Here is a 27,510-nt window from a genome sequence, read left to right on the forward strand (position 1 = left end):
GCCTGCCGCGTCTGGGCTGCCCCGTGCTTTCGCACAAGCTCCCGGGCTGTCACCTCGCGCTCTGCGTTGAGGCGCATCTTGGGTGACCCTCTGCGGGCGGCTCGTCTGCCACCACGACACGGCCGGCATCCTCGGTCCTCACGTGGTGGGGGCGCCGCTCTCCGGCCTCAGTGCCGGCGTGCTGCTGCTGGCCCGGTGGCACCGGGGCCCGGTCCGGCCTCGTGCCCGTCTGCCCGCCTCTTCTCCCTGTGCCCTTGCCCGTCTCCTCGGCAGGCTGACGGGGCTTCCTCGAGAGCCGACTTGTTTCCGCTCAGTTACTGTGGTGGGAGCCACACACTCTGCTTCTGCCCTTGCGGCGGTCACCCTACAAATGGCCACGTGTGTGCAGGGGGCGTCCCTGTGCGCCCCCTCCCTCTGGGCCCCAGGCCCGGTGCCACGGTGGTCCCCTGGGTGGTCCTTCTGCAACCGCGTCCGCCCACATCAGCCCAACTCCCTGCTCCTCCCTCGGCTTCCGTTTTCTCGGGGTGCCGCTCACCGAGAAACCTGCCCCCGTCACCGGGGCCAGCGGGGACTCTGGGGGCACGATGGCGGAGCCCAGTGGGGCGCTGTTTCGGGGGCATGCGGAGCCACCCCATCTGCCTGGCCTCTCGGCGTCCTGTGGGCACCGCCCCCGCCGCAGCAGGAGCAGGCAGTCCTGGTCGGCGTCTGCCTGTGCGGCCCCGCCCACGCGTGACCTGCCACCTGGTTTTGCACGGCCTGTGGGCGGAGAACAGGCCCACACCTGTCGGTGGTGGGAGAAAACCACGAGCAGGACGTCTCATGGCGGGAAATCACGGGAGGCCAGGTCTCGGTGTCCACGAGGAGCGTGGTGCTCAGACGCCCGCTGACCCCGCAGCGGGTGCAGCTGCCCGGGGTGTGCGCAAGGGGCTGCCGCCGCCCCCCGCCCTGCAGAGCGTCCTCGCCGTCCTAGCAGATGCGCGTGTCTGTCCCAGGGCCGCCAGTGCTCCCCCGCGCCCTCCCCCCACTCGAAGTGCGTCCTCCAGGACGGGCCTGAAGGGCTGCGCCGAAACGCTGCTCGTTGTGCCTGGAACTGATCTGGTGCCGCTCTCCTGCGGCGCCTGGAGCTCTGGTTGAGCGAGTTTTCTCTCACTGCGTGGGAGACGGCGCGTCGCCTCTGGCTCCTGGAGTCGGCCGGCGCCCTGTCTGGGGATGCCGTGCGCCCTGCTCGTTCCCTTGTCACGGGCCCGCGCCCGCGCGGGTCGGTCCGCGGCCCCACGAGGGCGCTGGGACGTGCGGCGTCCTGGCCCGAGTCTGAGTCCGCGTCTCAGCCCGTTGTCTTCAGGCTCCGCCTCTGCTTCCGGATGGGCGGTGCCCGTAGACCCGCCCCCCCCCCCCCCCCCCCCCCCCCCCCCCCCGCTCCGTCCTCTGGCTGCCACCGCGGCCGCTCCCCCGCTGGGTGCTGCCGGGTTCTTCTTCCATCTTCCAGTTCGCCGTCTCTCTCCTCGGCCTTGTCCAGGCCGCCCACGCGTGTCTGCCGAGCGCGGCGCTGCATGGCCTCCCCGAGGTGGCCGCCGGCTCTTCCTCATTTGCTGGGTCCGCTTCTGGAGTCCCGGACGCGGCAGGCGTGGCAGCTTGTCGCTTCGCTCTGTGCGGACGCGGACGCTGAGCTGCGCCGCTTCCTGGGCGTCTGCCGGCTGCGCCTGCTCGTCCCACAGGCTGTGTGCCGGTGCGCCCGGCCTCTGGCCACGCGCTGCTCGCTGCTCTGGGAGGGGGTTTGTAGGCGCTGCCTGCCTCCCTCCCCGCCCCCCCCCCCCCCCCCCCCCCCGCCCCACACTGCAGGCAAGCCCTCCGCGTTTGGGCCCCTGGGCTCAGGGGAGGTGTGAACCCTGGTCCGAGGTCAGGTTGGGCACCGTCTCCCACCTGGCCGGAGCAGAGGTGGTGGGCACGTGGGAGCTGGGGGTCACCACCTTGAGCTGACCTCCCTCGCCCCGCTGCAGCCACACCTGCACCCTGTGGCGGGCCCTGGCCGTGGAGCCCGGGGTCAGCACACAGGTCCTGGGCCTGCTCCTGGAGAAGATGAGCAGAGACGTGCCCTTCAAGGAGAGCCGTGCCTTCCTGCTGAGCAGCTCCCCCGACCGCGTGGCCACGCAGCTGCCCCTCGCGGTGAGTGCTGGCCCCGCGCTCCCTTCGCCCCACCGGCAGGACAGCCCCGCAGGTGGCCTGGGTGCCGCCCAGCAGGCACCTGGCGGCCGCCTAGAGCCCCAGAGCCAGTGAGCTTGGAGCCCAGCCTCGTAAAGTTCCTGCAGGTGTTGGTCCCCAAGGGAGACCACTCTGTTTCATCCTGCGGAAAAAAAAATAAACCCAGCTTGGCAACGCTCTCAGCAGTAAAGCAGCTGTGAGAATTCCCTCCTCCTGCCTGCTAAGGAGGCAAGAGCAGATGGTCAGGGGCCATCCCCGGGTGGCCACGTGCACCCTGAGCCTCCCTCCTGCCCCCAAAGGCCCAGCTGGGCAGGACTGTGCCCCTCACCCTGGCCCCTCAGGGGTCCCCCTCACTGCCCCGGAGTGCAGACCCCCAGGGCACACGGGGGCATGCCAGCTGGCTGTGGGCTCATCTGGGTCCTGGGAAGCAGGGCCCAGACTTGGCAGCGGCCGCCCTCCTTAGACGTGGCTCCAGAGGAAGGGGCGAGCCTGAGGTGGGCCCTGTCCGCAGGCCACCTGTGCGCTGCACGAGGTCATGTCTGCTCCCGCGTCCGGGCCCGCGGTGCTCCAGCTCTACCCCCAGCTGTTTGCGGGGCTGCTGCTGCGCGTCAGCTGCACCGTGGGCGTCCAGCTGCCCCGGAACCTGCAGGCCAAGGAGCGGAGGGCCGCCAGCTCAGCTCCGGCCCCCAAGACCCTGGATCCCTGCAGGTAACAGGTCCCCCGGCCCCAGCGCTGCCAAGTGAGCGGGCTGCACTGCGTGTGCACCGGGCCAGGGCAAGAGTTTGTGCCAGGAGCTGCCCTTCCCCCGGCGATGCCTGAGGGCGCACTGTCCTGCCGGGATCCCAGCTTTCCTGGGCCGTCCCTCCTCACCTCCCCAGGCAGGTGGGGTTCGGGGTGTGGGGGAGGCGGCTGCAGGACGCTGGGGCGGCCCTGGTAGGCGGGGCCCTGTGGGGGCATGGAGAGAAGTTCGAGGTCTGGTGTGCAGGACCTGCAGGGAGCCAGCACTGACCTTTGTGGCCCTGTCCTCTGACCCCGCCCCAGACAGAAACTCAGCAGGGGCCTGCCCGCCTGCCCTGAGACCTGAGGCCCCGGGTCAGCCCCCGGCCCCCGGCCCCCGGCCTGGGCAGGCACTGGGCCTCGGTCCTCCCTGGAGTCCTGTGAAGGCAGCCCAGCAGGCGCTGGGTCCTGGCAAAAGACTGGGCCCAGGCGAGATGGAGCGCCCCTGCTGAGGGTGGGGCCTCAGAGCTTCGGCAGCCTGGGTGTCTGCCTGCCCATCCTAGTCCCTGGGGCACCAGGGTGAGCACAGTGAGCCCAGGGCCACTGGAGCCTGAGTGGCAGCCCAGGTCACCCCTTTTCCACCCCAAGTCTCAGGCTGGGTGTGCCCCATGGCTGGGACGCCTGGGGACAGTGCCCCCCCGCCCCCCAGCTGCAGGGCTGCTCCCTGCAGGACCAACGTGCGGAGTCTGGCAGGAGCTGCGGCCAGGGCCTGCCCGGACCAAGTGGAAAATGTGAACAGACCGGAGAATGCTAACCCAACGGGCCCTGGGCTTGGCGCGCCAGGATGCTGCCCCTGGGCCGTGAGCCGCGGGGACTGCAGGCCACACGCTCCCCCGAGGGGCCCCTGGGCCGCCACCCCTGAGCTGGGACGCGGGCAGAGCCAGGCCCAGGGCTTGGCTGCGACGGAGGCCATCGGCCAGCGAGGCAGACCCTTGCAAGTGCCACATCCACAGACATTCCGGGCAGCGAGCTGACAGGCCGGGGAGGCACCCTCACTGTTCACGCTGCTCACGCTCCCCCAGGCCCCGGCCGCACCCCACAGCCGCCTGGAGTGCTGGTGTCCGCCCGCGGCAGGGTTTGAGGCTGCCCAGGTCATCTGCCCAGGGACCGTGGTGGCTGGTTAGGGCAACCCCCAGTGACTGGGCCCCAACTGGACTCCGGGGACAGCAGGAGCTGCCCATAGCGCTTTCTGTCTTGGGGGGAGCTGCTGAGGGGGCGCGTCCTCCCCATGGACACCCAGTGAGAGCGGCTGTGGGGAGGGGACAGCCCGAGTGCACTGGGCTGTGTCCACGCCATGGGCCGAGGGAGGCCAGGCAGGCACGCTGCCCCCGGGTAGGTGTCTGCCTTGGGCCAGGAACTCCCTGGGACGGCGCCTGGGGGTCCTCGGGCTGGTGTGAGCTGCTGCTGTGCAGGGCAGAGGAGGTCGGGGAGGTGAGGGGATGCCCTGTGTGGGCCCTGTTGTGCTGGCTCAGAGCTGCGGGCTGTGCTGCAAGGTTCTGCCGGGTGCAGGGCCCACGCTGCTCTCCAGACCGCATCCTGAATGCCTCCGTCTGAGCTGGGGGTTCGCCCGAGTGAGAGAGGCAGACACTGAATCCCAGCTGGGTCCCCTGGGCCCTGGGCCCTCCCGCTGGGCTCTGGGCGGGGCAGCAAGCAAGGCCCACACCTGCCGTCCCCCAGGTGGACAGAACTGGGCACTTCCTGACAGGGGCCAGGTGCATATCTGGGAATAGGCTGGGCCCTGCCTGAGGTCCATTCCTGCACGGCTGTGGGGGTCTCCCAGGCGGCTGTGGCTGTGCACATGGCAGGAACAGGCTTTGGGGGGGGAGAGGGCCTGGGCCCGGGACGGGAGCCGGCTCCCCTGCCCACCAGGCATGGGATGGTCTGTAGCCGCCTGGCTGTGCCCAGCACGGGGGAGGGCGAGCTGAGGGCCTGCTGCCCGCCGGGGCGGCCAGCCGGCGTGGGCTGCACAGCTCTGGGACGTGGGCGTGTGTGCGTGGGCCCGGGGCCGAGCTGCGCGTCCCCACAGCTCGGCGGTGGACGCTCTGAGGACGGCGCTGCTCCGGGGCGGCAGCGAGGACGTGGTGCAGCACGTGGAGCTGGCGGGGGGCTGGGCGTCTCTGAGGACCTCCGCAGGGCACGAAGACGGGGTCACCCGGCTGGCCAGGTAGGCACTGTGGGGGCTGCTGTTCAGGCGATGGCCAGGTGCCCTGGGACCCAAGGAAAGGCACCGACAAGGGACGCCCAGGGGCATGTGGGGGGGGGGGGGCAGGCAGAGCTTCCTGAGTTGTGGGCCCAGCCCGGGAGCAAGCGGGCTGGCGAGGGCCGGCTTGGGCCACGGTCCGGCGTGTGGAAGGTGGGGTGGGGGCTCGAAGGGAGCTGTACCCCTTGGGTGGGGTTGACTGTCCAGGGGCGGGGGTGGGGGTGGGGAGAGGTGGCCCCTCGAAGGAGGACTGGCAAGGTGAGTTGGGAGGGTGCACCTGACGGGGAGGGCGTGCCAAGCCTGGCAGCTGGGCACAGGCTCACGGGCAGAGGGTGCTGGTGTGCAGAGCGGGAGGGGAGGTGCCCCCCCCTGCTCTGTGGAGGGGTTGGCCCAGGACGGGCTCCGAGCGGCTTCCTTCCCCAGCGCCATGGCGAAGTTCGCGGGCCCCCGCCTGCCCCTGGTGACGAAGGCGCTCCTGGGCGCCCACAGCAGCGTGTACGAAGTCCAGAGGGTCACCTCCACAGCCTTCCTGGCCGAGGTGGGCGCTGCCTGCTCTGGGCTGCTACCGGGGCCACCACCAAGCGCACAGGCCCCTGGGCCATGCCCGGCGACCCCCCTGCTCTGTGCCCTGTGGAGGGCGCCTGCGGCAGGCCTGGGATGGGGCAGAAGTGGGGGGAGGGGGGATAGGCCACGAGCCCAGCCTGGCCTTCAGCTGGCCTGGGACGCCGCTGCCCCGGTGTGCAGTGCGGAGTGGTGAGGGGGGCTGGCCGGGCGGGCGACCCCTGGTGGGCGGGCGGGCGGTCACAGCGCCTCCACCCACAGCTGCTCAGCAGCAACGTGGTAAATGACCTGCTGCTCCTGGAGTCGCTGCTGGACAACCTGGCGGCCCGGCAGAAGGACCCGAGCGCCAGTGTGCGGCGGCAGGTGCTCCGAGGCCTGGCCAACGTCGCCTCAGGCTCCCCGGACAAGGTCAGCTGCCGGCCAGCCCCTCTGGGGCCCTGACCGCGAGGGCAGTGGAGCCGTGGCTGGGAGGCCCCGAAGGTGTGGTGTGGGGGCAGGGGTCGCCTGGCGAGCACGCAGGGCAGGGCTGGGCGGGTCGTGCTGTGACGCCCCGTGACAGGCCTCAGGGCTGGGTGAGCCGGGGACACAGCTGAGTGCGGGCCTTCCCCAGGTGCGGGCCCACGGCCCTCAGCTCCTGACAGCCATGATCAGCGGGCTGGACGACGGGGACGACCCCCACGGCCTGGTGGCTCTGGAGGCCATGGCGGGCCTGGTGAAGCTGCTGGGCCTGGTGGAGCCCTGGGACCTGCGCGCGGTGCTGCTGCACACGGCCATCCGCATCCGGCCCTTCTTCGACAGTGTAGGCCGGCCTGGGGGGGCGGGGCCTGCCGCCTCACCTCGCCCCCTCTTCTCCGAGCCTCAGCCCCTGCCCTGCCGCCCGCTCCCCGGCTCCCCAGGCCCCAGGGGCCACGTGTGGTCACCGTGGCTCCCTCCCCTGAGCTCCCAGGTGGGCCCTTCAGGGTAGGGAGTGGGCCTGAGGGGGCCCCCAACCCCTGACCCTTCCCACCAGCATGCCTACCGCTGCTCCAGGGACCGTTCCCGGGGCCCAGGGCACGAGGACCCGCGGGGAAGGAGACTGGGGCCGAGTGTCAGCGGCGGGGCGGGCGGGGGAGCACCCTGTGGGGTGACGTCTGCGCCCCGCCCCCCCCCCCCCCCCCCAGGAAAAGATGGAGTTCCGCTCTGTGTCCATCCGCCTCTTCGGGCACCTCAACAAGGCCTGCCATGGGGACTGCGAGGACGTCTTCCTGGAGCAGGTGGTGGGTGGGCTGGTGCCCCTGCTCCTGCACCTGCGGGACCCCCAAGCCCCCGTGGCTGATGTGAGTAGTGGGTCGGGGGCTGGGCGAGCCCGCGGGGGCCCGGGGCCGAGGGCCTGAGCCTCCGCGCCGCAGGCCTGCAGGTTCGCGCTGCGCATGTGTGGCCCCAACCTGGAGTGTGAGGAGCTGGCGGCTGCCTTCCAGAAGCACCTGCAGGAGGGCCGAGGCCTGCACTTTGGGGAGTTCCTCAACACCACCTGCAAGCACCTGGTGAGGGGGCGTGGCGGCGGCGTGCGGGGGGCGTGGCCAGCACGGGGTGCACGTGACTAGCCGGGGTCTCCACAGATGCGCCACTTCCCGGACCTGCTGGGCCGCCTGGCGAGCACCAGCCTGTTCTACTTCAAGAGCAGCTGGGAGGACGTCCGCGCCGCGGCCCCCATGCTCACGGGTGAGTGCCCCCCTCGCCCCCCGCCGCCCGGCGGGCCCTCACCCTGACCGGAGCCTCGCCTGCAGGGTTCCTGGTGCTGCACGCGGAGCCCCAGCATCGGCCGCAGGTGGACCTGGAGGAGCTCACTGCGGGTTAGCAGCGCCGTCCCCCCCCCCACCCCCCCACCTGTTGGGCTGCACGGGGTTCCTGCTGACCCTGTGGGCACCAGGGGGAGACTAAGTGATTTTCCTGGATTTCAAGGATTTTTTCCCTGTCACTGGTGACCTCATCGTCTCTAGTAATTCACGGAAACTTCTTAACTGTTCCAAAAGAGCTTAAAAAACACTAAAAAAGGAAAAACTATCTTTCCGTTGGCTCCCGAGCCCTCCCAGCAGCGGCCTGCTGCAGGAGGGCGGTGGGCGAGCGGCAGCCCCACGCGCAGGGTGGGGAGTGGCTCCAGGGCCCAGGCCCTGCTTCCTGTGCCAGGAGGGGGTGGGACGGGCCCCAGTGCAGCTGTGCGTGGGGGCCTGGCCCAGCGTCAGCTCCGACGGGCCACGGAGTCACCCCCTGTCCCGCAGCGCTGCAGCTCCTGCTCAAGGACCCCGCCCCCGCGGTGCGCGGGAAGGCTGCCGAGACCCTGGGCCGCCTGGTGAAGTTCGCCTGAGGCTCCTGCACGTGCCCCCCAGGCAGCACCGACCAGCGCAGGGCAGCCTGTGCCCCCTCCCTGCTCCCAATAAAGCCGTTCCCGCCTCAGCAGGCGAGGGGCTGCGATGCCTTGGCCTTTCCTTGTGGGACAGGGCGCTGGTCACACCCCCCGGGGAGAGACCAAATGAAGTGTGGTGGGGGGGGCTCTCGAGAGCTCAAACGCAAGGTCACACCACCAGCCAGAGGAGGGAAACATCTCTATTGAGGGTCCTGAGCAGGTGCCCGGACCCGGGGCCACAGGGCTCCCTAGGTGAACAGGCGGACCGTGCCGTCGGCCCCCGAGGAGAAGACCCACGGCTGGGTGGGGTGGAAGGCCACGTCCAGCACGCCCAGGTCGCGGGTCAGCGTGTGCCCCCTCAGCACCTTCACGGGCACCAGCAGCGGGTTCTGCAGCAGGTCGCTGTGGGGGAGGGAGTGGCTCAGACAGGCGTGCCGGCCCCTCGACCCCTCGGGGCAGGGGGCGGGCGGGCTCGGCACTCACTTGTACACCATCCCGTGGCAGACGATGACGCTGCCGTCGTCGGAGCCGGACGCGAAGAGCGGGTACTGGGGGTGGAAGGCCACCGCCCGCAGGGCCTTCCTGTGGTGCCTGGGGAGGGGCCGGTTGAGAGGAGCAGTGGGGAGGACCCCTGCCCCCGCCCCCGCCCCCGCCCGCCTGCAGGGGCCTCACCTCAGCACCCTGTAGGGCTTGGTGGACAGGTCCAGGTCGAACCACACCAGCTTGCTGTCGTAGCTGCCGCAGATGAGGTTGTCCCCTGGGGGCAGACGCCGTGGGACCCGGTGCCTGGGGGCCCCGCCCGCGGGGTGCGTCCCCACAGCCCCACCCCCAGGGTGCACGGGCCCTTGCCCTCACCTGCAGGGTGCACAGCCAGGCTGGACACCCACTTGCAGTTGGGCATCAGCTTCTTGGTGAGCTCCTGGCGCAGCAGGTGGTACAGGCGTACGCTGCGCTGCGAGGCCACGAGCAGGACGGGCCGGACGGGGTGGAAGGCCACCCGCTGCACCTGTCCGTGGCTGCGGCGGAAGGGGCTCTGGCTGCGGCGGCGGCTCAGCTGGTGGATCAGCACCTGGGTGTGGCCCTGGGCGGCCAGCACCACGGCCATGTAGTCCCCACGCCCGTGCCACGTCACCTGGGTCACCGGCTGCAGGAGGCGAGGGTGGCTGAGCGGGGGCCCTCCCCACCCCCACCGCCCCGCCCGGCCCCACGCCCAGTCACCTTGCCGTGACAGATGCGCAGCCGCAGGCCCCCCGGGCGCTCCTCCTCTGAGGCTTCCAGCCAGCGGGCAGGCTGCAGGGCAGGTTCCTCGGGCGGGGTGAAGGCGCCCAGCAGCTGGTCCGTGCTGCCCACCGCCAGCTGGTCCCCCAGGGCCGGATTCAGCAGCAGCACCGCATCCTCCCTGCAGCCAGAGCTAGATGCAGCCCCAAGGCCCCGGCAGCCCCGGCAGCCCCCGCCCCCACCACCCAGCCTTGCACTCACACGGCCACGGCCACCAGACAGACGGTGGGGCAGGGGTTCCACGCGACACTCTTCACCGTGCCCCCCGCGGGCACCGTCCTCACGCAGCGGGCAGTGGCCACCTCCCAGAACCGCACCGAGCCGTCGTCGGAGCCTGGATGCGGCAGAGGAGACCTCAGCAGCTGCCCCCCCCCCCCAGGCGCCCAGCCCGGGCCCCCCCAGCTTCAGGCCTACCTGAGGCCAGCCACTGGCCCCCCGGGGAGATGCTCAGGCAGCGGACGAGGTCGCTGTGGCCCCTGTAGACCTGCAGAGAGGGGCGGTGAGGAGGCGCACACCCGGGGGCGTGCGTGCGTGCCTCCTGCCCCCAGCCCCGCCCTCTTACCAAAGCCTGGCTCGTGGGGAAAGGCTGAAGGTCCCGAGGCCGAGGCAGTTTGGGGATGAGGTCTTCAGGGTCCACGTTCACCTGGGGCAGGAGAGCATGTGCTCAGCTGGAACCCCTGCCGCACACCCTGCCCAGGTGCGCCGCCCCCCGCATACCCGCATCTTCCGCTGCCGTGGACACAGGTAGAGGTCGAGGCAGCGCTCGAAGCGCTCGTGGACGAAGCGGCTGTAGGCGGGCACGGCCCGCAGGCTCGGGAACTTGCGCGGCAGGAAGTTGAGCTTCCGCTCCCCAGGCTCCTGCTGCTCCCACGCCTGACGCTGTGGACGTGGGGGTGAGCCGGGGGTGAGCCGGGGCTGACGTGGGGCAGGGGCCCAGGCCCTGACCCTGCGCAGGCCAGACCCACCTCCTCCTCGCTGGGCAGGTACTCAGGGGGCGGGTTGTAGGACTCCGCGTGGCCGGGCAGGGCCAGCTTGGGGGCAGGCACGTGCATCTTGTGGCGCCCCAGCACGGCACTGGGGTCCTCCTGGGCCCACAGGTCGTAGAAGCTGGGGGTGGGGTCGCGGGGCCGGCGAGGCCGGATCCAGCCCATCTTGATGGCGTGCACCATGCGGGAGACCTGCAGACAGACGCACGTGGTCAGGGCGGGCGGGGTGAGGGCCGCGCCCCGGGGGGGGGGCACCCACCTTCTCCTTCTCCACGAGGGACGGGATGAAGCTGCGCTTGTCGGCAGGGCGGTTGGTCACAGGGTGGATCATGAGGTCCCCGCTGAAGAAGTCCACGGCCGGCTGGGGACACAAGCAGAGGCCGTGGGCCAGGGCCCTGCAGCTGCCCCGGATGCCGGGGCCAGCCACTGCCACCTACCTCGTAGGGGTCGGAGCCCTCGTCCCCAAACTGGCCCCTCTGCAGCCGCCGCACCAGGGCCACCTGCTCGTCCGTCAGCCGCAGGTCGTGGCCCGTGGTCAGGTCCTGCACCGTGCGCCTGGGGGAGGGGCGTCAGAACCGGCCCCGGCCCCCCCCCAGCCCCCCGGCCCCGCCCCCCGGCCCGGCCCCCGGGCGCACCAGTAGTCGGGGTCGTCCATCTTGTCCAGGAACTGGTCCAGCTCGTCCCGGGTCCGCACGGGCTTGTAGATGCGCCTGCCGTCCAGGTCGTAGCCCACGTGCGGGAAGTCGTCGTACCACTGCAGCGGCACGTTGCCCACCGTGTTCCGCACATCCTGGCGGCGGACGGGGAGTCAGCACCACACACCCACCGTGCGCACCCCCCCACGCCCCCCAGAGACACACAGGAGGCGGAGGGGCCTTGAGGCGGGGCCAGGCCCCCCGACACGTGCCGGCCCGGGGTGTGACGTGGCGCGGCGACCGGGCAGCCCCCCCCCGGCCACAGGAGCTCCGAGCCGCACCTCACATTTTCCACTGAAGTGGTGCCGACCCCGAGCACCTCCCCTCCCCCCGGATTCCCTGGCCGGGGCTCTGGAGCCACAGACAAGGGTGAGCTCATCGCGTGGGCTCCCTCCCCTGGCGGGGCCTTGCGCAAAAACAGGCAGCCACAGACGGGGAAGACCCTGCCAGCCCCTCCAAGGGGAGGCAGGAGCCACTGCATGCTGCCCTACAGGCATTCGAAGACCCCCCAGCCTCCCCATCCTGCCCCCCACCCCCGACGGGCAGAGTGGCCACATTCCTGGATACACATTCCTGGTCGAGGCCCCTGCCAGCCACCACCCTCCCTCCGCCCAGCCCGAGGACTGCTGCCCGGCGGCTGCTTCCTGCAACAGTAGCCACAGGGGGAGGGGCTCAGAGGAGCCTGCGCCCAGCTGGGAGCCTCAGGCCCCCTTGCAGCAGGACCCCCCGGGCTCTGGCCCGCCGCACCTGCCCACCCCGAGACCTGCAGATTCGAGTGCTCCCAGCGAGCGAATCTGTGGGACCCGCCCACTGCTAGGCACGCCATTCTCCCTGCATGGGGTGGGGGGGCCCTCCAGTGTCCCCAAGTCTACATGGCCATTTCATACCTGGGCAGACCCTGGTGGGGAACCTAGTGGCAAGGGAGGGGCACGGAAAAGTTTCTCCAGAGCAGAGCAGCAGCATGGGCCAGGAAGGCAGGGAGGGCTCCAGGCAGAGAGCAGGGCTTCTGCCACCCTGGAGGGTGCAGCCAATGCCAGGCGGGGGCAGGTGCAAGACAGCCAGGCTGTGCCCCCAGGGGACCCTGGGTGTAAATGTGAGTGGGGTTTCCGGGGGCACAGCCCCTCAGTGCTCCTCTGTGCACCCCCCCCCCCGCGCCCGCCTGGCACAGAGGAACCAAGTGCACATGGAAGGGAGAGACAGACAGGGTGTGGCTAGGCGCCGAGGCCAGGGCAGCTGGGTGGACTTGGTCATGCCAGAGGAAAAGACTGGGGTCATGGGTCCCATCTGACCCTCCTGCCTCCGCTGAGGGTTAGAGGAGGGGACGGCAGAGCCCCAGAACCAGCCGTAAGGGGGCTCCCGCTTCCCCTGCATCCCCCAGAGACGACGGGATGCTCCGGCCCCTCAGCGTGGCGGGAGAAGGCTGAGGGACGCAGGGCCCCTGCTCCGGCGGCCTCCAGGGGCTGGGAGGCGGGGAGGAGGGCGGGCCTGCGCGGGGGAGGGGCCGCCACTGCTATAAAGGCCCGGCCCGCAGCCCCCGCCGCAGCCCGGGACGCACACGTGCGCGCGGCGCACCGCCACCGTGGGCGCCCCAGACCCGCGCCTCCCCGGCCCGGGCGCCCGCCCCCGAGGCCCGGCGGCATGCGCTGCGCGCGGAGGAGCTGACGGCGGCCGGCCGAGTCCTTCGCCATGCTGCGCTCGGCGCCGCCTGGCCGCTACCTGTACCCCGAGGTGAGCCCGCTGTCGGAGGACGAGGACCGAGGCAGCGAAAGCTCGGGCTCCGACGAGAAGCCCTGCCGCGTACACGCGGCGCGCTGCGGCCTCCAGGGTGCCCGGAGGCGGGCCGGGGGCCGTCGGGCGGGGGGCGCCCCGGGCCCCGGGGGCCGGCCCGGCCGGGAGCCCCGACAGAGGCACACGGCGAACGCGCGGGAGCGGGACCGCACCAACAGCGTGAACACCGCCTTCACCGCGCTGCGGACGCTCATCCCCACCGAGCCGGCCGACCGCAAGCTCTCCAAGATCGAGACGCTGCGCCTGGCCTCCAGCTACATCTCGCACCTGGGCAACGTGCTGCTGGTGGGCGAGGCCTGCGGTGACGGGCAGCCCTGCCACTCGGGGCCCGCCTTCTTCCACGCAGCCCGCGCCGGCAGCCCCCCGCCGCCCCCAGCCCGCGACGGGGAGAACGCCCAGCCCAAGCAGATCTGCACCTTCTGCCTCAGCAACCAGAGAAAGCTGGTGAGTGTGGACGTGGGGCAGCCCCCCCGCAGCACCTGCGACCCCAGGGCGCAGCTCCCAGGGAGGGAGGGGGCGAGGCTGCGGCTGCAAGGCTGGGCCTCCCCCTGACAGCCCCCAGAGCACAGGACCCAGGGGAATGAGAGAGCCTTGCCTAGAACCGGTGGGGATCGGAGAGAGGCTGGCAGGGCAGGCACCGACCTGGAACAGGACGGGGGCCAGAAGAGGGTGGGTTCAGGCAATCCTGGCCCCCACCCCCATAAGGGCAGCGAGGGGGCAGGACGACCCTGCAGGGCAGTCTGCCGGGCTGCAGCCCCCCGCCCCAGCCTGAGTTTTGCCAGCACCTGCCGACCCTCCCCAGCCCGGCCCTGGCCTCAGGGCTGCACGCTCAGACGTGGCTGTGGGTCTGCCCTGGCGGGAGGCTGGCAGGAAACTCGGGGGCTGGGGGCCGCACCACGGGACAGGGGCCACTGTGGTTTGCAGCCCCCGCTGTGCTCGGTGGCACTGGAAAAGCGGGGTGAGCACGGAGAAGCCGCGGCCCGGCTTCTCCCGATCCCCATTTCCTCTCCAGACAGCCCGCGCGAGCTCCTGGGGCCTGAACATCTGGGAAATTTAATTTTACAATTCCGGCTGCGCGGCAGCGTGTGCTCTCCTCCCCGGCGCCCGGGGAAGCGGGGTGAGCGTGGAAGGGGGTGCTTCCCTGGCCCGCCACCTGAGATGGCGTGGGGGAGCCCAGAGGCGCGGGCTGGCGCCGGGTCCCTGCCCAGGCCTGACACTGCCCTCCCCTCCGCAGAGCAAGGACCGGGACAGGAAGACGGCGATTCGGAGCTAGAGGCGGACGCCGCTGGGCCACCCACGGACGGCCCCCATGGACCTGACTCGGGCACAGGCCCCCGCGCAGGAGGGCGCCCCCCGGGCCCAGGCCGCCTCCGGCCTCGAATGGGGTCGATGGACAGACAGGCGGCGGCAGGACTCTGAGCTGGCCACAGCACTTGCCTGGGCCCACTGGAACTTTCCATGCTGGCTTCCTACCGGGGGTTTCTTCTGGTTACTATGTGCTGGCATCTCGTGTCTGTGATATGGTAATATAAAGTCTGGAAATTTTGTATAATTAAAAACAAAACAGTATCTTCCAAAGGTGGAAGCACGCTGTCCGGGCAGAGGGCCCAGAACCCGTTCTGAGCCCGTCCCCAACCCTGAGGGCTGGCTCTCTTCGAGCTCTGTCCTCCCCGGGCCGCATGCACCCCCGTTCTCAGGGGAGACCCCCACCTCCCAGGCCTCGAGGCAGAGCGAGGGGCCTTCTGCCTGGGAGCTGTGGCCTGGGCCCGAGGAGAGCAGCAAGGGGGCAGGAGGGCAGGACTGATGGACACAGACAGCCCCAGGGCCCCGCTCTCAGGACCTGCACGGCACCCAGGCCGCCCCCAACAGTGAGGCTGGCACTGCTCAGGGCTTTGTGCCAGACCTCGGGGCCTTGGCACTGCAGCCTGTGCCCGGGGAGCCCCCAGAAATGGACTTGGGAGACAGCAAGGGGGACTGCCTGGCGTGGGCCTGGAGGCAGCCACCTCCGTGCACCTGGGGGTGTGCCCTGCCCGGCCCCTCAGCATGCGGCCCCTCCGCACTGCCCACACTGGGAGGACCCCGGCCACCTACCACTGCGTCCACCCAACTCCCCCATCTGCTAATGAGGAGGGCAGTCCAGGCCCCTCCCCGAGCTGTGCACAGCCGGCCCACCGTTAAAGTCCCGCAGGTGACAATTCCAGTTCAGCGGTGTGACTCCGCGGGCAGAGAGGGAAGACGGCGCGGCCCCGTGTGGGGCCGGGTGCAGAGCACCAGGTGCTGGCTCGGGGCCCCCGGGGGCGTGCCCTCCGGAGCCCCTGGGAGCAGCCAGGTGCGGGGGCCCGCGGGGGCGCCCCACAGGGCAGGGCCGAACGTGCCCCCTCCTGTGCGAGGACGGGCCCCGGGGAGCTGCGGAGCAGGAAGCGGCCGTGTGATTTTGGAGGAAACGCTCAAAGCCAGAGCCATTACGGGCTAGAGGGGGCTGTGTCCAATCTGGTAGGAACACAACAGGATAGAAAGTCACAGCAGCAGGGCCCACTCAGAGAAACCCAACTCCAAATTTCCTCTCCTTAATCCTGCAGGAGCTACAGCTGGTCCAGGGAGGGGAGGGGAGGGCGAGCTGGTCACTGCAGAAGCCCCCCACCTGCCCGAGGACCCGGGACCCAGGCGGGGGCTCCAGGTCCAGCTGGGGACTGAGAAAGGCCCCCCTTCCCCTCTAGGGACCCTGGGGCACTTTCAGGACCTGAGCCGGGGAGAGGCGCTGGCAGCCCCCACCCCCACCCCCCGGGGCCCCCGGCCCCTCCCGCCGCACCAGGCAGGCTGTGCAGAGGCTCCAGGGCCCACTGGCCTCACCTCCCCCACCTGGGCCCAGGCTGGAGGTGCACCTCTCCCTCACGGAACCCCCAAGATGACGGGCAGCCAGTGGCCACAGGGGGAGAGGGAGCAGGCCCCGAGGAGGGCCCAAGAGAAGGACGTGCAGAGGGAGGGACCCCGCCCGGAGCAGATCAGACGGAGAGGCAGGCGTCAGGGACCCTCCCCGGAGCCGGTGGCAGGCGGAGGTGTGTGGAGGTGGGAAGTCGGCTCGGGGACAGGCCCCTGGGGCAGCCCCCAGGGCGCGGGGGTCAGGCTGTCCCAGGCAGTGCGCACGGGCCAGGCCCTCTGCCGCTGTGCCTGTGGCTCCGGCAGCGGCTGCAGCTTGGCCGGCCACGGGCCGGGCAGGGGGCCCGGCTGCTCCCTGAGCTGCACCAGTAGCAGCGGCGGCGGCGGCGAGGGCCTGGCCCGCCAGCCAGCAGGGGAGGGGAGAGGGGGCAGGGAGAGCACTCCGTCACCCTCCGTTGCTCCAGAAATTCAAACCAGACTGGGGGTGGCGGGGGCGGCCCCACGCAAGTCCACTCGGCTGCTCACAGCCGCTGGGCCGGGGGTGGCAGGTGCTCCCCGCCCACCCCAGCCCCGCTTCCCCCCCCCCCCCGCCAAGCCGGCCCTGGGACAGAGGCCCCAGGCTCTCTGTGCTGTGCCCCACAGGCATCTGGCAAGGAGGGGCCAGCCTGCACTAGGGCCAGCAGCCACCGCCGTGGGCCAAGCTGGGCTGGAAACACTCCGATCAGCCCCGGCTGTCAGCTCCCTGTCCCCGGCCGGGGAACGAGCTGCTGGCGGCACCACATGATTCATCACCAGGCCGCCCGCGCCCGCAGGCCAGCCGCCCCCACCCTGCGCAGCACCTGTGGCTGCCAGGAAGCACATGTGACCCCACGGGCGAGCGCCGCCAGCCCCTCCGGGTCAGGCGCTGTGCTGGGAGCCCTGGCTGAGGGCACAGACGCCCGGCCCCGCTCCCTGGGGCTGCCCGGCCCCGGGGCCAGGCCGGGGAGCAGGCCGGCAGGGTCCCCACCCCAACCGGCCGGACGAGGCGGCCACGAGCGGAGGCGCGGCTGGGCCGCGACGGCTCCACTGGATGAGCCCGCCCCTCCCCCTCCCCAAAGTGGCTGCAGCTGTCAGGCCCGCAGATTGGAACTGCAGGTACGGCCTGGCCCGCTGCCACCTCCCTCCCTGTCTGTCTGCGAGGGAGGAAGCCGGCCCACCTCTGGAATCCTTCACTCGCTCCTCGTTCCCTCTCCACCTGTCCCCCGGGAGCGCGGGGTCAGCCGCCCTCGCTCGGCTCCCTCTCTCCCCGTGCCCCTCTCCGATTACAATGCCGGCAGTGTTCGCTGGCTCCCCAGCACGAAGCTCCCGCCTGTCTCGGAGCGCCCGGCCTTCCTGCACCTCCGTCCCTCCCGGCTCCTCCTCAGGGTCTGCCCCCCACCCCGTGAGCCAGTGCCCTGGCCCACCTGCTGCAGCTGGACCCACAGAAGGTTCCAGCAGGGTGAGTCCTGGCCGTTCGACCGGAGGGGAGAAAGCCAGGTCCCAACCCGAAGGCCAAGGCCAGCAGAGCCCCCGCCCCCACCACCACAGTGGACAGGTCAGAAGTGGAGAGCCCACTGGCTGCAGTCAGTTGGGCCTGGGTGTCCCAGGTGGGGAACTCAGAGCACCCTAACCCCAAACACCTCCGTGGGCACGCCCCATCATTGCCGACTCCGGTAGCAGAGCAGCTCCGCTGAGACCAGCCCAGGTGCCCCCCGCTCCTCCTGCCTGCCCCTGACAAAGGCCGTGCGGGCTGACCAGCCCCTGAGCTGTGGGCGCAGGGCCCCTCCAGGCTCACCGCTGGGCCCCTTCCGGCACCTGCAGGGCTATGGGGGGAGAAGGCACAGAGGCCACTCCTGCCCCCAGGCCCTCAGACACCTGAGACCCCACCCACCTGCCCATCCCCTGGGGCCGAGCGGGCTCCAGTGGGAGTTCCCAGGTGGGTGTGGGTCCAGGGCCCCTGGCCGGGAGGCAAAGGCTGCTCTGAGCCACACTAACCAGAGACAGAGCTGCTGCCTCAGGCGGGGCCTGGTCCTGAGAGCTCGGCGCCAGCCCCCAGGCCCCAGGCCATCTCCTTCGGGTCTCAACCTCAGCCCCGAGCCGGCGCCCAGGCAGCCCTCGTCTGCACTCAGCACCCCTGTCCGCCGGCCCGCGGGCCGTTCCCAGCATCACAGCTCCAGCCCCAGGGCGCACTTCCCCTCCTGGAGGCTCCTGCTCAGCACCCTCCCACCCGCCTGCCAGGGCTCCCGCTGCCATGGAAAGGGGCTCACGGGGCGGCGGGGGGCTCTGAAGCCCACCCCCGCCCGCAGCTGCTGCACAGGCCTGGGCCCAAGGCCCCGCTGAGCCCCAGAATGCTCACTGCGCACCTCCCAAGGAGCAAGGGCCTCCGCCCCTGCTCCCTCCTCACTGACCCCCCCAGGGGGACTCTTCTCTCCCACCAGGTGGCTCCTGGGGAGCCCTACACAAGACGGCCCCCCAGCACCCTGCTCTGAGCTGGAGCCAGGCACAGGCGCCTGGGCGCCTGCAGCCACAGCCATCACGTCCCTCAGCCCTCGTGCGTGCCACCTGCGAGGCCCTGGGTCAGCTCTGCAGGCCAGCGCCACCCCCCGCCCCCCAGGAGAGGCAGGGCCCAGACCCGGGGCCTGGCCAGCGGCCCCACTCGGAGGCTGGCGGCGGGGGCGGAAGGCCGCCAGGGAGGCAGAGGCGTGGGGCGGCCTGTGAGGCCGAGACACCAGCAGGCTCAGCGACGGGCGGGCGTCCCCACAAACAGCTCAGAAACCTGAGCCAACCCGTCCGGCTGCCAGCAGCGACGCAAGCGCTCGGAGTGCGCGCGCGGCTGGGGGGGGGGGGGGCAGGCGCCCCGGGAGGAGCGGGAGGCCGCCAGCGCTGGAGGCAGCTGCCGGTTCAGTAGCTGGGAGAAGCCATTAACGGCGCTTGGCGGGAGAGCAGAGGGGATCGTGGGCTCGGGATGCAGACAGGCCCGCTGTCCCCGTGGGACCGCGCAACCGCAGAGACGAGGGGCCGAGGGCCCGCCGGGCTTCGGCCCCGCCCCCACCCCGGCCCGGGGGCGACCGGAGGGTGTGGCCGGGGCTCCTCCCAGCCCCTCGGACTGGAGTTCACCGTGGCCCTGACCCCCTCGCCCTGACCGTGCTTCCCAGACACACAGCCGCAAGCCTGCGGGGGCCTCCCCCGCCCACTGTGGGCCTCAGTTTCTCCGGCGGCTGAAACAAAGAGGGGCAGCTGCCGTGAAGGCCGCCAGCCCCCTCCCCAGCCCCTCCTCCCCCACCCCGTCCTGGCGGCTGGATGAGATCACGTCTGTGAGGTGCCGTGGAGCGGGGCAGGGGGACACGGGGGGCGGGGCAGACTCCGCTCGCAGGCTCCTCAAGGCTCCCGCGTGCACGCACGCGGGCAGGGCCCCGCCTGGCCTAGCGGTGTGTCCCGGGGCTTCCCCCAGAGCAGCTAGGAACGGAACAAACTCAGGAGGAGGACGAAGGGGGAGCACAGGGAGAGGGGCATGGGGTCTCCTGGGAAGGTGCTGGCCCCGCCCCCACTGCTCGCAGAGGCCCAATGCCCCAGCAGCCCCCCCCACACCCCCAGCCTGGGCCTCAGGTCTGCACCCAGGGTGGGGGCTGGGTGGCAGGGGGTCCCCTACCCCAGGAGCACACACCTGTCAGGACCCCCGCCTGCTGCGGAGCGGGGTCCTGGGGCCCGAGCCCCCAGCACGGACACTGAGGCTGACACTGGGGCTGAGGCCATGCAAGCAGCATGCCCTGCCCCAGGCCCCAGGGGCCAGGCACAGCCCTGGGGGACGCTGGGCTCTGCACCCCCGCCCTCTGGGCCCCTTCAGCCAAAGCCCACCTCACTTTGCTGGGACCCACAGACCCAGCCACCACCTCAAGGTGGGAGACAGGAGCCCCGAGCTGGGAGCGGGGGCAGGGCAGGATGCGTGCAGGCCCGAAAGCTGGGCTCTGCCGCCCCCTCCAGCCGCGGCCCGGCCGTGCTGGCGGCAGAGGGGCAGGCGCGGCGGCTCCTCCTGTCACTCAGCCCACATATGGGATAGTCATCGCGCAGGAAGCGCCCGCAGCCCCCGCAGTGGCTCCGGGACAGGAGCACCCCCCCAGGTGGAAGGCCCCTCCCCCGGCCTGCACTCCATTTACAATCATCATCGATTTCTCAAAATACCAAATACAAAAAAGTGGCCGACAGGATGTGGCTGCCGACAGCCAGAGCCCCGGGGAGGGAGACGGGCCGGGAGCCGCGCTGCGCAGCCCCCCTTCGCAGAGAGCGCCCGCTGCTCCGGCCAGGAAACCAATTTATTTTGTTTTGTCTCTGTTCTCTGAACGCACAGAGACCGGATCGGGCCGGCGGCCAAGGCTCCTGCAGCCGCTGCCAGCAGAGCCTAGGATGGGGGTGGAAGCGAGCAGGGGGGCCACCCTCCCCAGGCCTGGCCGCCCCTGACAGGCGGCAGGAAGCGCTCCCGAGGCCAAGGGCCTGGTCCCCCAGCCCCCAGGCCACACCTGCCCCAGAGCCGCCAGGGAGGGGAGAGGCCAGCCAGCACCAGGGCCACCGCTGGGGCTCGGGGCTCCCGAGTCGCAGCAGGCAGGAGACTGGGCGCCCGCCCGCCAGGACCTCCGGATGCCAGACTGCACACCCTGGCCCAACAGCACGCTGTTCCCGCCCTCCCCTTCAGAACCCGAACGCCCCTGGGGGACACCCAGACTCAGGGGCCCCATCGGCCTGTGCCTCCGGGGGCAGGGCGGAGCACCCCACCACCGGTCTTCCGCAGGATGCTGACAGAGCGGCTGCGCCCGCCACCCGCCGGGGATGGCACCCAGGCCTCTCACCCAGGGAGCCCACACAGGCCCGCTGGTGTGGGGAGCCACCCCCAGTGTCCACCCGGAGCGTGGGCACAGCCCCCACGGAGTGCCCGAGGACCCTGGAGCGCCAGCCACCCCACAGGGCCAAGCCGTGAGCACGGACACTGCGCCGCACCCCCCCGCCCCGCTCCGGGCGATCACACACACACACACACACACACACCGGCACGCACACTGCTGCAGTCACGAGTCCCAGACCCCGAAATCACTCTTCCAGACCAGGAGTGGGGCTGAGGGCCAGGACGCCCACTCAGGCCGCGCTGGGGGCTGACTCCCCTCTGCCCCGGGCAGAGCCCGCCCTACCTCCTCGTCGGAACTGTCCTCTGCGTACTCGCCGTCCTCGCCCCGCGCTCCCGAGACCTCTGTCCTCCCGGAGGGGGTCGTGCTGGCCTGCGGAGGGAGACGGGAAAGTGCTTACGCTGAGACACCAGCATCCTCCAACCGTGGGCAGGTCCCGGGCCCCTCCTGGGCGGCGGGGGTGTGGGAAGGACACGCTGTCCCTCCTGCTGACTCTCAGGCCAAGGTGCGGGCTGCTCCCAACCTCCGAGAAGCTCCAGTGTGGCCTCAGGGCAAGACCTGGGACCCCAGGTCTAAATGGGCTTCTTGGTTGCGGGGGGCGTGCACCTCAGGGTCTCCTGCCCAGGGCCAAGCCCATCAGTGTCCCTGCGCCGGGAGGGGACCTCAGGCAGGGACTGGCACCAGAGGCAGACTGGGAAGGGTGCCACCAGCGACAAGACCTCAGCAGCGCCCGCACCCCTGAACGAGAAAACTGGCTGTGGGGACCCCAGCCCAACGGCTCCACAACCAGCGCCCCCCCCCCCCCGCCCCGGGGCCCCGCACCGGCCCAGGCCCAAGGGACAAGGCGAGGGCCAGGCCGTCTACCTGGGGAAGCCACGTGGGCCCAGTCAGCCACTGTCAGAGGGACCAGAGCTGGCCCACTCTCAGGGCAAGACCCTCTCCCGAAGCCTAGCTGAGAGTCACCTCCCACCCAGCTGGCGGAGGGCACCCAGACCCTCAGAATGCTGCGGCAGGCCCCACCCACCACACCCCTGGCCCCAGGCTGACCCGTCCACCAGGTCAGTGAGTGGGTGTTTCTGAGCATTCACACCTCAACCTGGAAAACAGATTCCAGCCGCAGGGCGGGGGGGACCGGGTGCACCGGAACCGGGGTGATGGGGAAAACAGCCCACTGCTCACCCCTGGGGGCAGTAAAGTGCTCGGAGCAGGAGCCCCGGAGCACAGCACCGCCCCAGCCCCAAGCCCACCCCTGCCCCCGCCCCCGCCCCGTCAGGAGCCAAAGGCCCCCGAGGCGGCTCTTCCTCCGGCCTGTTTTTCCCCTCAGCGTGAGCAGGGTGGGAGACTGAGTTTTTTTCCAGGCCCGGAGCAAGGCAGGATTCGGTTTCCCTGCCTCCCCTGCCTCTGCTCCCGCGGCCCCACCCGCTCAGAGTGGGTCAGCACTGGCCTGGCGGGCGTGGGGCACGGGTGGGGGGCACCGAGGTGAACCCCAGCTCCTGCCACTGCCAGGGCCCACAGCTCTCTGCCACCCTCGCTCCCGCTGCCACCAGCGGGGACGCCCGCCCCAGGCCCCGAGCCAGGCCGACTGTGGGTCTGGGCGAGCACCCAGTGGGGCACCACTCACAGCGGCCCACAGCGCCAGCCGCCGGACCCCCTCCAGGTGCAGCCCAGTCCCGCACCACCTGTGCCACAGGCACGGCCGCGGGGTCCTGGCAGGAAGCAGCAGACGTGCCCCTCCCGTGTGCGGCGCCGGCCTCCCACAGGCATTCCCTGCGCGGCCCTCCCGGGGCGCCGCACCCTCCCGCGACCCGGCACTGTAGGGAAGATGGCAGCCGCCAGGGGGCAGCAGCGCGGCGCCGGCGCCCAGACCTGCTGGGGAACCAGCCGGCCTGCGACTCGGCCCTCCCAAGTCTGGGGACACCGGGGTGGTTCAGAAACGAGACCACGAGGCGTCCAAGAGACAAGGTGCCGGCACAGACACGAAGGTCCCCGCCGCCCCGGCCCCGCCGCCAGCACCCGAGACTCAGTGGGGACACGAGGCCCGAGAGGGCTCAGGCCCCGCCCCCAGGCCAGCCCCCGCAAGCTGCTCAGGGGCCGCAGGCAGGCCCCGAGGGGAGCCCGGCTCCGTGGGCAGCCGTCCCAGGCCAGGGCTGAGGAGGGGCTGTGGGTGGAGAGGCCCAGACACGGCAGGGTCCCCACGCAGCACGCCCCAGGCCTGCAGGCGCCCAGGCAGGACTCCTTCAAGTTTCTGAAAGTGCTACCCACTGGGCTAAAACGTAACTACGTCTCTCTTGATTGTGGCAAGCAAAATGAACTCATGAAAATGGGAACTTTTTCACCAAAGGTTAAGAAGACAGGATAAAAACGGCCCCAGGGAAGCAGAAAGGACAAACCGGAGGCGACGAGCAGGAAAAACGGACACGAAGGAGGAGGAGAGGGAAGACACGGCTCCAGGCAGGGGCCCGCTGGAGTGAGGCCCCACACCAGCACACAATGGGCTGTCGTGGGGCCGCTCACAGGGGACAGATGGACAGGCAGGAAGCACTGACCGGCCTGCTGGCTCCGTCTCCACCCCTGGGGCTGTGGGATGGGGACGGGACGCAGGCGCCCAAGGAGGGGTGTGAGCAGATGTTTAGGGGAGTGCCCAGCTCAGCCCGGAGGTGGCTGCAGATGGCACCTGAGGAGCAGGTGGGGACAAGGAGCGAAGGGGCTTTCCGCTGAGGAGCCGAGAGCACCGGCCCTTCAGCTCACTGTCGTGGCCTGGAGAGAGGGAAACCCAGTCCCTCGAAGACCAAGCCTTGAGACAGAAACGCCTCCCGCAGGGAGGGCTGCACCCTCAGCTGCAGCACGAAAAGCCAGAGACATGACGTCAGGGGCTCCTGTCCAGGTCGGCCCTTGGGGCCTGGCGAGACACAGGAGGAGGATCCCGCTGGCGGCAGCCAAGGCACCGCACCCCCAACGCCGCGCCAGCCCAGTGCGAAGGACAGGGCGGGGCGGAGGTCCCGGAGCAGCCACGCTGCCCACTGCCACGGGCAGCCTCACCCGAAGGGCTGCCTCCACTCCAGGGCCCCCAGGGGCCCCCCCACTGAGAGCTCAGAGGTCACTCCGCCGCCTGAAGCAGACGGGGCAGGTCCTCTCCCCTGGGCCACAGACTCGGTCCCGCTGACCCAGGATGGCAGCACTGCAGACAGCAGCCAGCGACACAGGTGCAGAGACCTGAGCGAGAGCCCAGGTGGACGTGGAAGTCCACGTGCCCAGTGGCTCGGAGGGGACAGGCAGGGGCACGCCTGGAGCCGGTGCCCCTTCCGCACCTGCACACACTACCTGGTTCATGAAGTTTAAATAAAAAATCACTTTTACTAAACAGTTTTGATTTTTAAAAATTATTATGAATACCTTGTTTACGCAAAAGGATAAAAGTTTAACTGCTTAGCTCTGGCTGGTGCGGCTCAGTGGATTGAATGTAGGCCTGCAAACCAAAGGGTAACGGGTTCAATTCCCAGTCAGGGCACATGCCTGGATTGTGGGCCAGGTCCCCAGCAGGGGGCATGTGAGAGGCAACCACACATTGGTGTTTCTCTCCCTGTCTCCTTTCCTTCCCCCTCTCTAAAAATAAATAAACAAAATCTTTTTTAAAAAGTGAAATACAGCCCTGGCTGGCGTAGCTCAGTGGATTGAGCTCAGGCTGCAAGCCAAAGTGTTGCAGGTTCGATTCCCAGTCAGGGCACATGCCTGGGTTGCAGGCCGTGACCTCCAGCAACCGCACATGGATGTTTCTCTCTCTCTCCCTCCCTTCCCTCTCTAAAAATAAAATAAACAAAATCTTAAAACAGTGTTTGAAAAAAGTGAAATACTTAAATGCATGGATCCTTAATTTTTAAAGGGGTGAGGTGCGTAAACTAAACTACTCCATTGTGGCCACCAACTGGAGCAAGTGCAGTGAGTGGCAACTTCCACTCTCTACTGAGCGCTGCTGAGGGGAGATTTATTGCCTTTTCTGTCGAGGAGCGTATGTTCTGTAACTTTAAAAAGTCGGAAAGAGAAAGGAGGACAGGCGCCCACAGCCCTCCAGGCCCCGGCCAGCAGAGCTCAGGCACCCCCCCTCTGGGCACCCCTCTGGGCACCGCAGCTGAAGCCTGGGCGGTGAGCGGTCTAGGCTGATTGCAGGGTTCCTCCTCCTAAGGAAACAGACCAAAGCAGCGTGGCTCTCTGACTTGCACTGCGGGAGTGGACTGCTGTACACTCAAGGTCTTAACTTTCAGGGTACAAACAGTACAAATACGTATAAACTTGCCTCTAGAACGTTCTAACAAATAAACGTTGTACTTCTGTTGAACTAAGCTTTTCTCTCCTTCTAACCCAGAGATAACAGCAGAGTGTACCCTATCTCAGCACCACAGAACAGGTGGCTCTTGGGGTCCTGTGGGGTGACTTGGCTCCCTCGTGTGTCCCCCAGCAGCGCCTTGCCCACGAGGGGCCCCACCTGGGGATTTGCCCCTAAGAAACCCAGCCTATGACTGAGTCTAGTAGCACGGGCTGAGTCCCCTGGAGAGCACTCCACCTTCAAACAGGTGTTCTGCCTAGTCCCAGATGTGCCCTAGGTGCACTGGAGGAAGAACAAAGGCCTGTGGGTTCCTAGAAAAACTTGGGCTCTGGCTGGTATAGCTCAGTGGATTGAGTGCTGGGCTGCAAACCAAAGGGTCGCCAGTTCAATTCCCAGTTAGGACACATGCCTGGGTTTCGGTCCAGGTCCCCAGTAGGGGATGAGTGAGAAGCAACCACACATTGATGTTTCTCTCCTTCTTTCTTTCCCCCTTCCCCCCCTCTATAAATAAATAAAATTTATTAAAGAAAGAAAAGAAGAGAAGAGAAAAAGAACAACTTGGAAATAGCAGTGCAGGGTGCCCCTCCCCAGAGAGCCCAAGGCCTGGCGGGCCTGTTCCCTCCTGGCGAATCCACTGAGACAGGGGAGCCCATGGGGGGTTCCCTCAGTCACCCACCTGCTGCCCAGTGGTCTTCTCTGTCCCACCATGGCCCTTGCCACTGCTGGGCCCATCCTGTCCCTCAGCGGAGTCCTCACTGCTGTCACTGCCAGAATCTTCCAGGCCTGAGAACACACTCTCCTCGCTGTCGGAGAGGCCAGGATCGCTGCCGTCCCCGAGGCTGGGAGCAGGGGCCCAGAGGGAGGGCTGCAAGAAGGACACTGTTAATGACGGCAGACCCCACAGCCTCCCCACGAGCTGTGTGACCCGCCCCCACAGCCATAGCCCTCGGGTCCTAGCCCCCACCTCCAACACAACCAGCCACCCCCCACCCCGCCCAGGCCTTCCTCACTGCCCACCTCCAACAGCAATATAACTACCTGCCCTTGGAAGGGACGTTTAAGTCCCAGCCTCTCAGAAGGTAAGGACTTTGAAGGACAATGTCCCCTCTTTAGCCCCCAGCTCCCATTGGCTCTCCACCCTCCCCATCCACCCTGTCATTCCAGGCCAGGCCAGGAGATGGGCTGGGGCCAGCAGAGGACCATAAGCCCTAAGGAGTTTTTCCAACCTGAATAGTCCCTGTACCTGACCAGACTGGGACAGGCAGTGGGTGCAAATTTTGGCTGAAAAGTGACAAAAATGAAGCTTGGCTGAAAAACGAGATTATGCGCTCAGCCCCTGGTGGTGCAGGAGCGGAGCTTTCCTGAGCAGGCACCTTCTCACCCCAGCTCCACAGCGAGCAGGGCCTGCCACTGCCCTTACATGTGGAACCAGAACTTGTGGACATTCGGGAAGCATCTCAGTGCAGAATCCTAGGTTTCACGGCTAACTGGCTGACCTGCACTTAAAACAGTTATTCTGTAACACTCAACTCAGTCTTCATAGAAACAGCTCTAATAATAGCATGCTCACTCAAGCTGTTTGTCTCCGATATTCGTTAGCTACACAATTGCAGGAACAAGTAAAAATGGCACCAATGGTTTGGTACAAGCAGAGCCAAACGGCGCATGGAGCCAAGCCTGGTGTCCGGAGCTGCCTGACCGCGGGGCGGGGGGGCAGGAGGGAGGACATGTCACAGGGTGAAGGGCAGTCTGGCAATCCAGCTAACTGGAGTCAGCTAAGAGGCTCCACTGCCCAAGCTTCGTATGACCCAGATTTGATGACACCCCCACAACCAAGCTGGGGTTCAGCTGGACAGCATTAGTCACTGTGAGTCCAGTTAAAACTGTGTGTCCATGCGACGGTCACTGGATTCTATTCAGGTCCTCTTATAGCCTCTCTCTTTTTCACAATGTATCTAACATACAAGCAGTGTATAAACATGATGTGCGTATTTACTGCGGATGTAAGCTAAAATCTTTGTAATGGTGGGGGCATCATGCAAAGGGTTTGAGAGGCTGCTGCACGGGGGCCAGCTCCGGTTCCCATTTCTCCGCTACTCAGACGTCTTTCCGTCCACAGCCCCGCCCCTCCCACTCCAGCCACCCTTGGCGCTAGAGGTGCTCTCTGCCTAGGACACCCCCAGGGCCATCTCCAGCACAAGACAGGCAACTGGCTCTTGTGCCCATTCCCAGGCCCACCCCGTGCTCGGCCGGCTCGCCGAGGGTCCGCGGCCAGTACCCAGATCTCGGCCCCACACCTTCGGCAACCACGTGCGGCCCGCGCCGCAGCCCCCGGCCTCGCCGCCCACTCCCGTTCCCGTCCCGCGCAGCCCGCTGTCACCTCCTTCGGCTCCGTCTCCTCCTCCTGCGGCCGCTTCCTGGGGCATGCTCCCGCCGCCGCCGCCGCCGCGCACCTAGAACCCACCATGCTTCCCGGCCGACTCGCACCGACACTTCCGGCAGCGACTAGGTCGCGTGGGCCTGAGGGCGGGGCCC

General features: G+C 69.0%; 3 protein-coding genes across 8 annotated transcripts in view; 2 read left to right on the top strand and 1 right to left on the bottom strand.

Moving 5' to 3' along the window:
- Nucleotides 1-8,186, top strand: part of MROH1 (maestro heat like repeat family member 1) — a 42,593-nt gene extending 34,407 nt beyond the window's left edge. For all 5 annotated transcript variants that reach the window (XM_028533700.2, XM_036031579.1, XM_036031581.1 and 2 more), the window contains 11 exons: nucleotides 1,998-2,163; nucleotides 2,711-2,907; nucleotides 5,003-5,140; nucleotides 5,600-5,714; nucleotides 5,999-6,145; nucleotides 6,348-6,536; nucleotides 6,898-7,053; nucleotides 7,126-7,260; nucleotides 7,336-7,438; nucleotides 7,504-7,569; nucleotides 7,996-8,186. In XM_028533700.2, coding sequence (XP_028389501.1) covers nucleotides 1,998-2,163; nucleotides 2,711-2,907; nucleotides 5,003-5,140; nucleotides 5,600-5,714; nucleotides 5,999-6,145; nucleotides 6,348-6,536; nucleotides 6,898-7,053; nucleotides 7,126-7,260; nucleotides 7,336-7,438; nucleotides 7,504-7,569; nucleotides 7,996-8,081 — 1,498 coding nt within the window. In that variant the 3' untranslated portion in view covers nucleotides 8,082-8,186. The remainder of the gene's footprint in view (nucleotides 1-1,997; nucleotides 2,164-2,710; nucleotides 2,908-5,002; nucleotides 5,141-5,599; nucleotides 5,715-5,998; nucleotides 6,146-6,347; nucleotides 6,537-6,897; nucleotides 7,054-7,125; nucleotides 7,261-7,335; nucleotides 7,439-7,503; nucleotides 7,570-7,995) is intronic.
- A 116-nt stretch (nucleotides 8,187-8,302) lies between these two features.
- Nucleotides 8,303-27,504, bottom strand: BOP1 (BOP1 ribosomal biogenesis factor). 2 transcript variants are annotated; one of them, XM_028533716.2, is made up of 16 exons: nucleotides 27,356-27,504; nucleotides 25,652-25,840; nucleotides 20,940-21,026; nucleotides 11,020-11,174; nucleotides 10,822-10,939; nucleotides 10,644-10,745; nucleotides 10,364-10,576; nucleotides 10,116-10,277; nucleotides 9,961-10,041; nucleotides 9,813-9,882; nucleotides 9,600-9,732; nucleotides 9,339-9,519; nucleotides 8,976-9,264; nucleotides 8,793-8,877; nucleotides 8,604-8,711; nucleotides 8,303-8,522 (listed from the first exon to the last, which is right to left on the bottom strand). In XM_028533716.2, exons 1-16 carry the CDS (start codon nucleotides 27,440-27,442, stop codon nucleotides 8,369-8,371), a joined length of 2,214 nt encoding a protein of 737 aa, XP_028389517.1. In that variant the 5' UTR covers nucleotides 27,443-27,504; the 3' UTR covers nucleotides 8,303-8,368. The 2 variants fall into 2 exon arrangements, with proteins under 2 accessions (XP_028389517.1, XP_035887488.1); XM_036031595.1 differs by lacking the exon at nucleotides 25,652-25,840.
- On the top strand, nucleotides 12,595-14,441 carry SCX (scleraxis bHLH transcription factor). Its single transcript, XM_028533789.2, has 2 exons — nucleotides 12,595-13,311; nucleotides 14,102-14,441. Exons 1-2 carry the CDS (start codon nucleotides 12,766-12,768, stop codon nucleotides 14,138-14,140), a joined length of 585 nt encoding a protein of 194 aa, XP_028389590.1. The 5' UTR covers nucleotides 12,595-12,765; the 3' UTR covers nucleotides 14,141-14,441.
- Nucleotides 27,505-27,510: the final 6 nt, after the last annotated feature.

Source organism: Phyllostomus discolor, chromosome 7 (genome assembly GCF_004126475.2).
Source record: "Phyllostomus discolor isolate MPI-MPIP mPhyDis1 chromosome 7, mPhyDis1.pri.v3, whole genome shotgun sequence".
Taxonomy (NCBI): Eukaryota; Metazoa; Chordata; class Mammalia; order Chiroptera; family Phyllostomidae; genus Phyllostomus; species Phyllostomus discolor.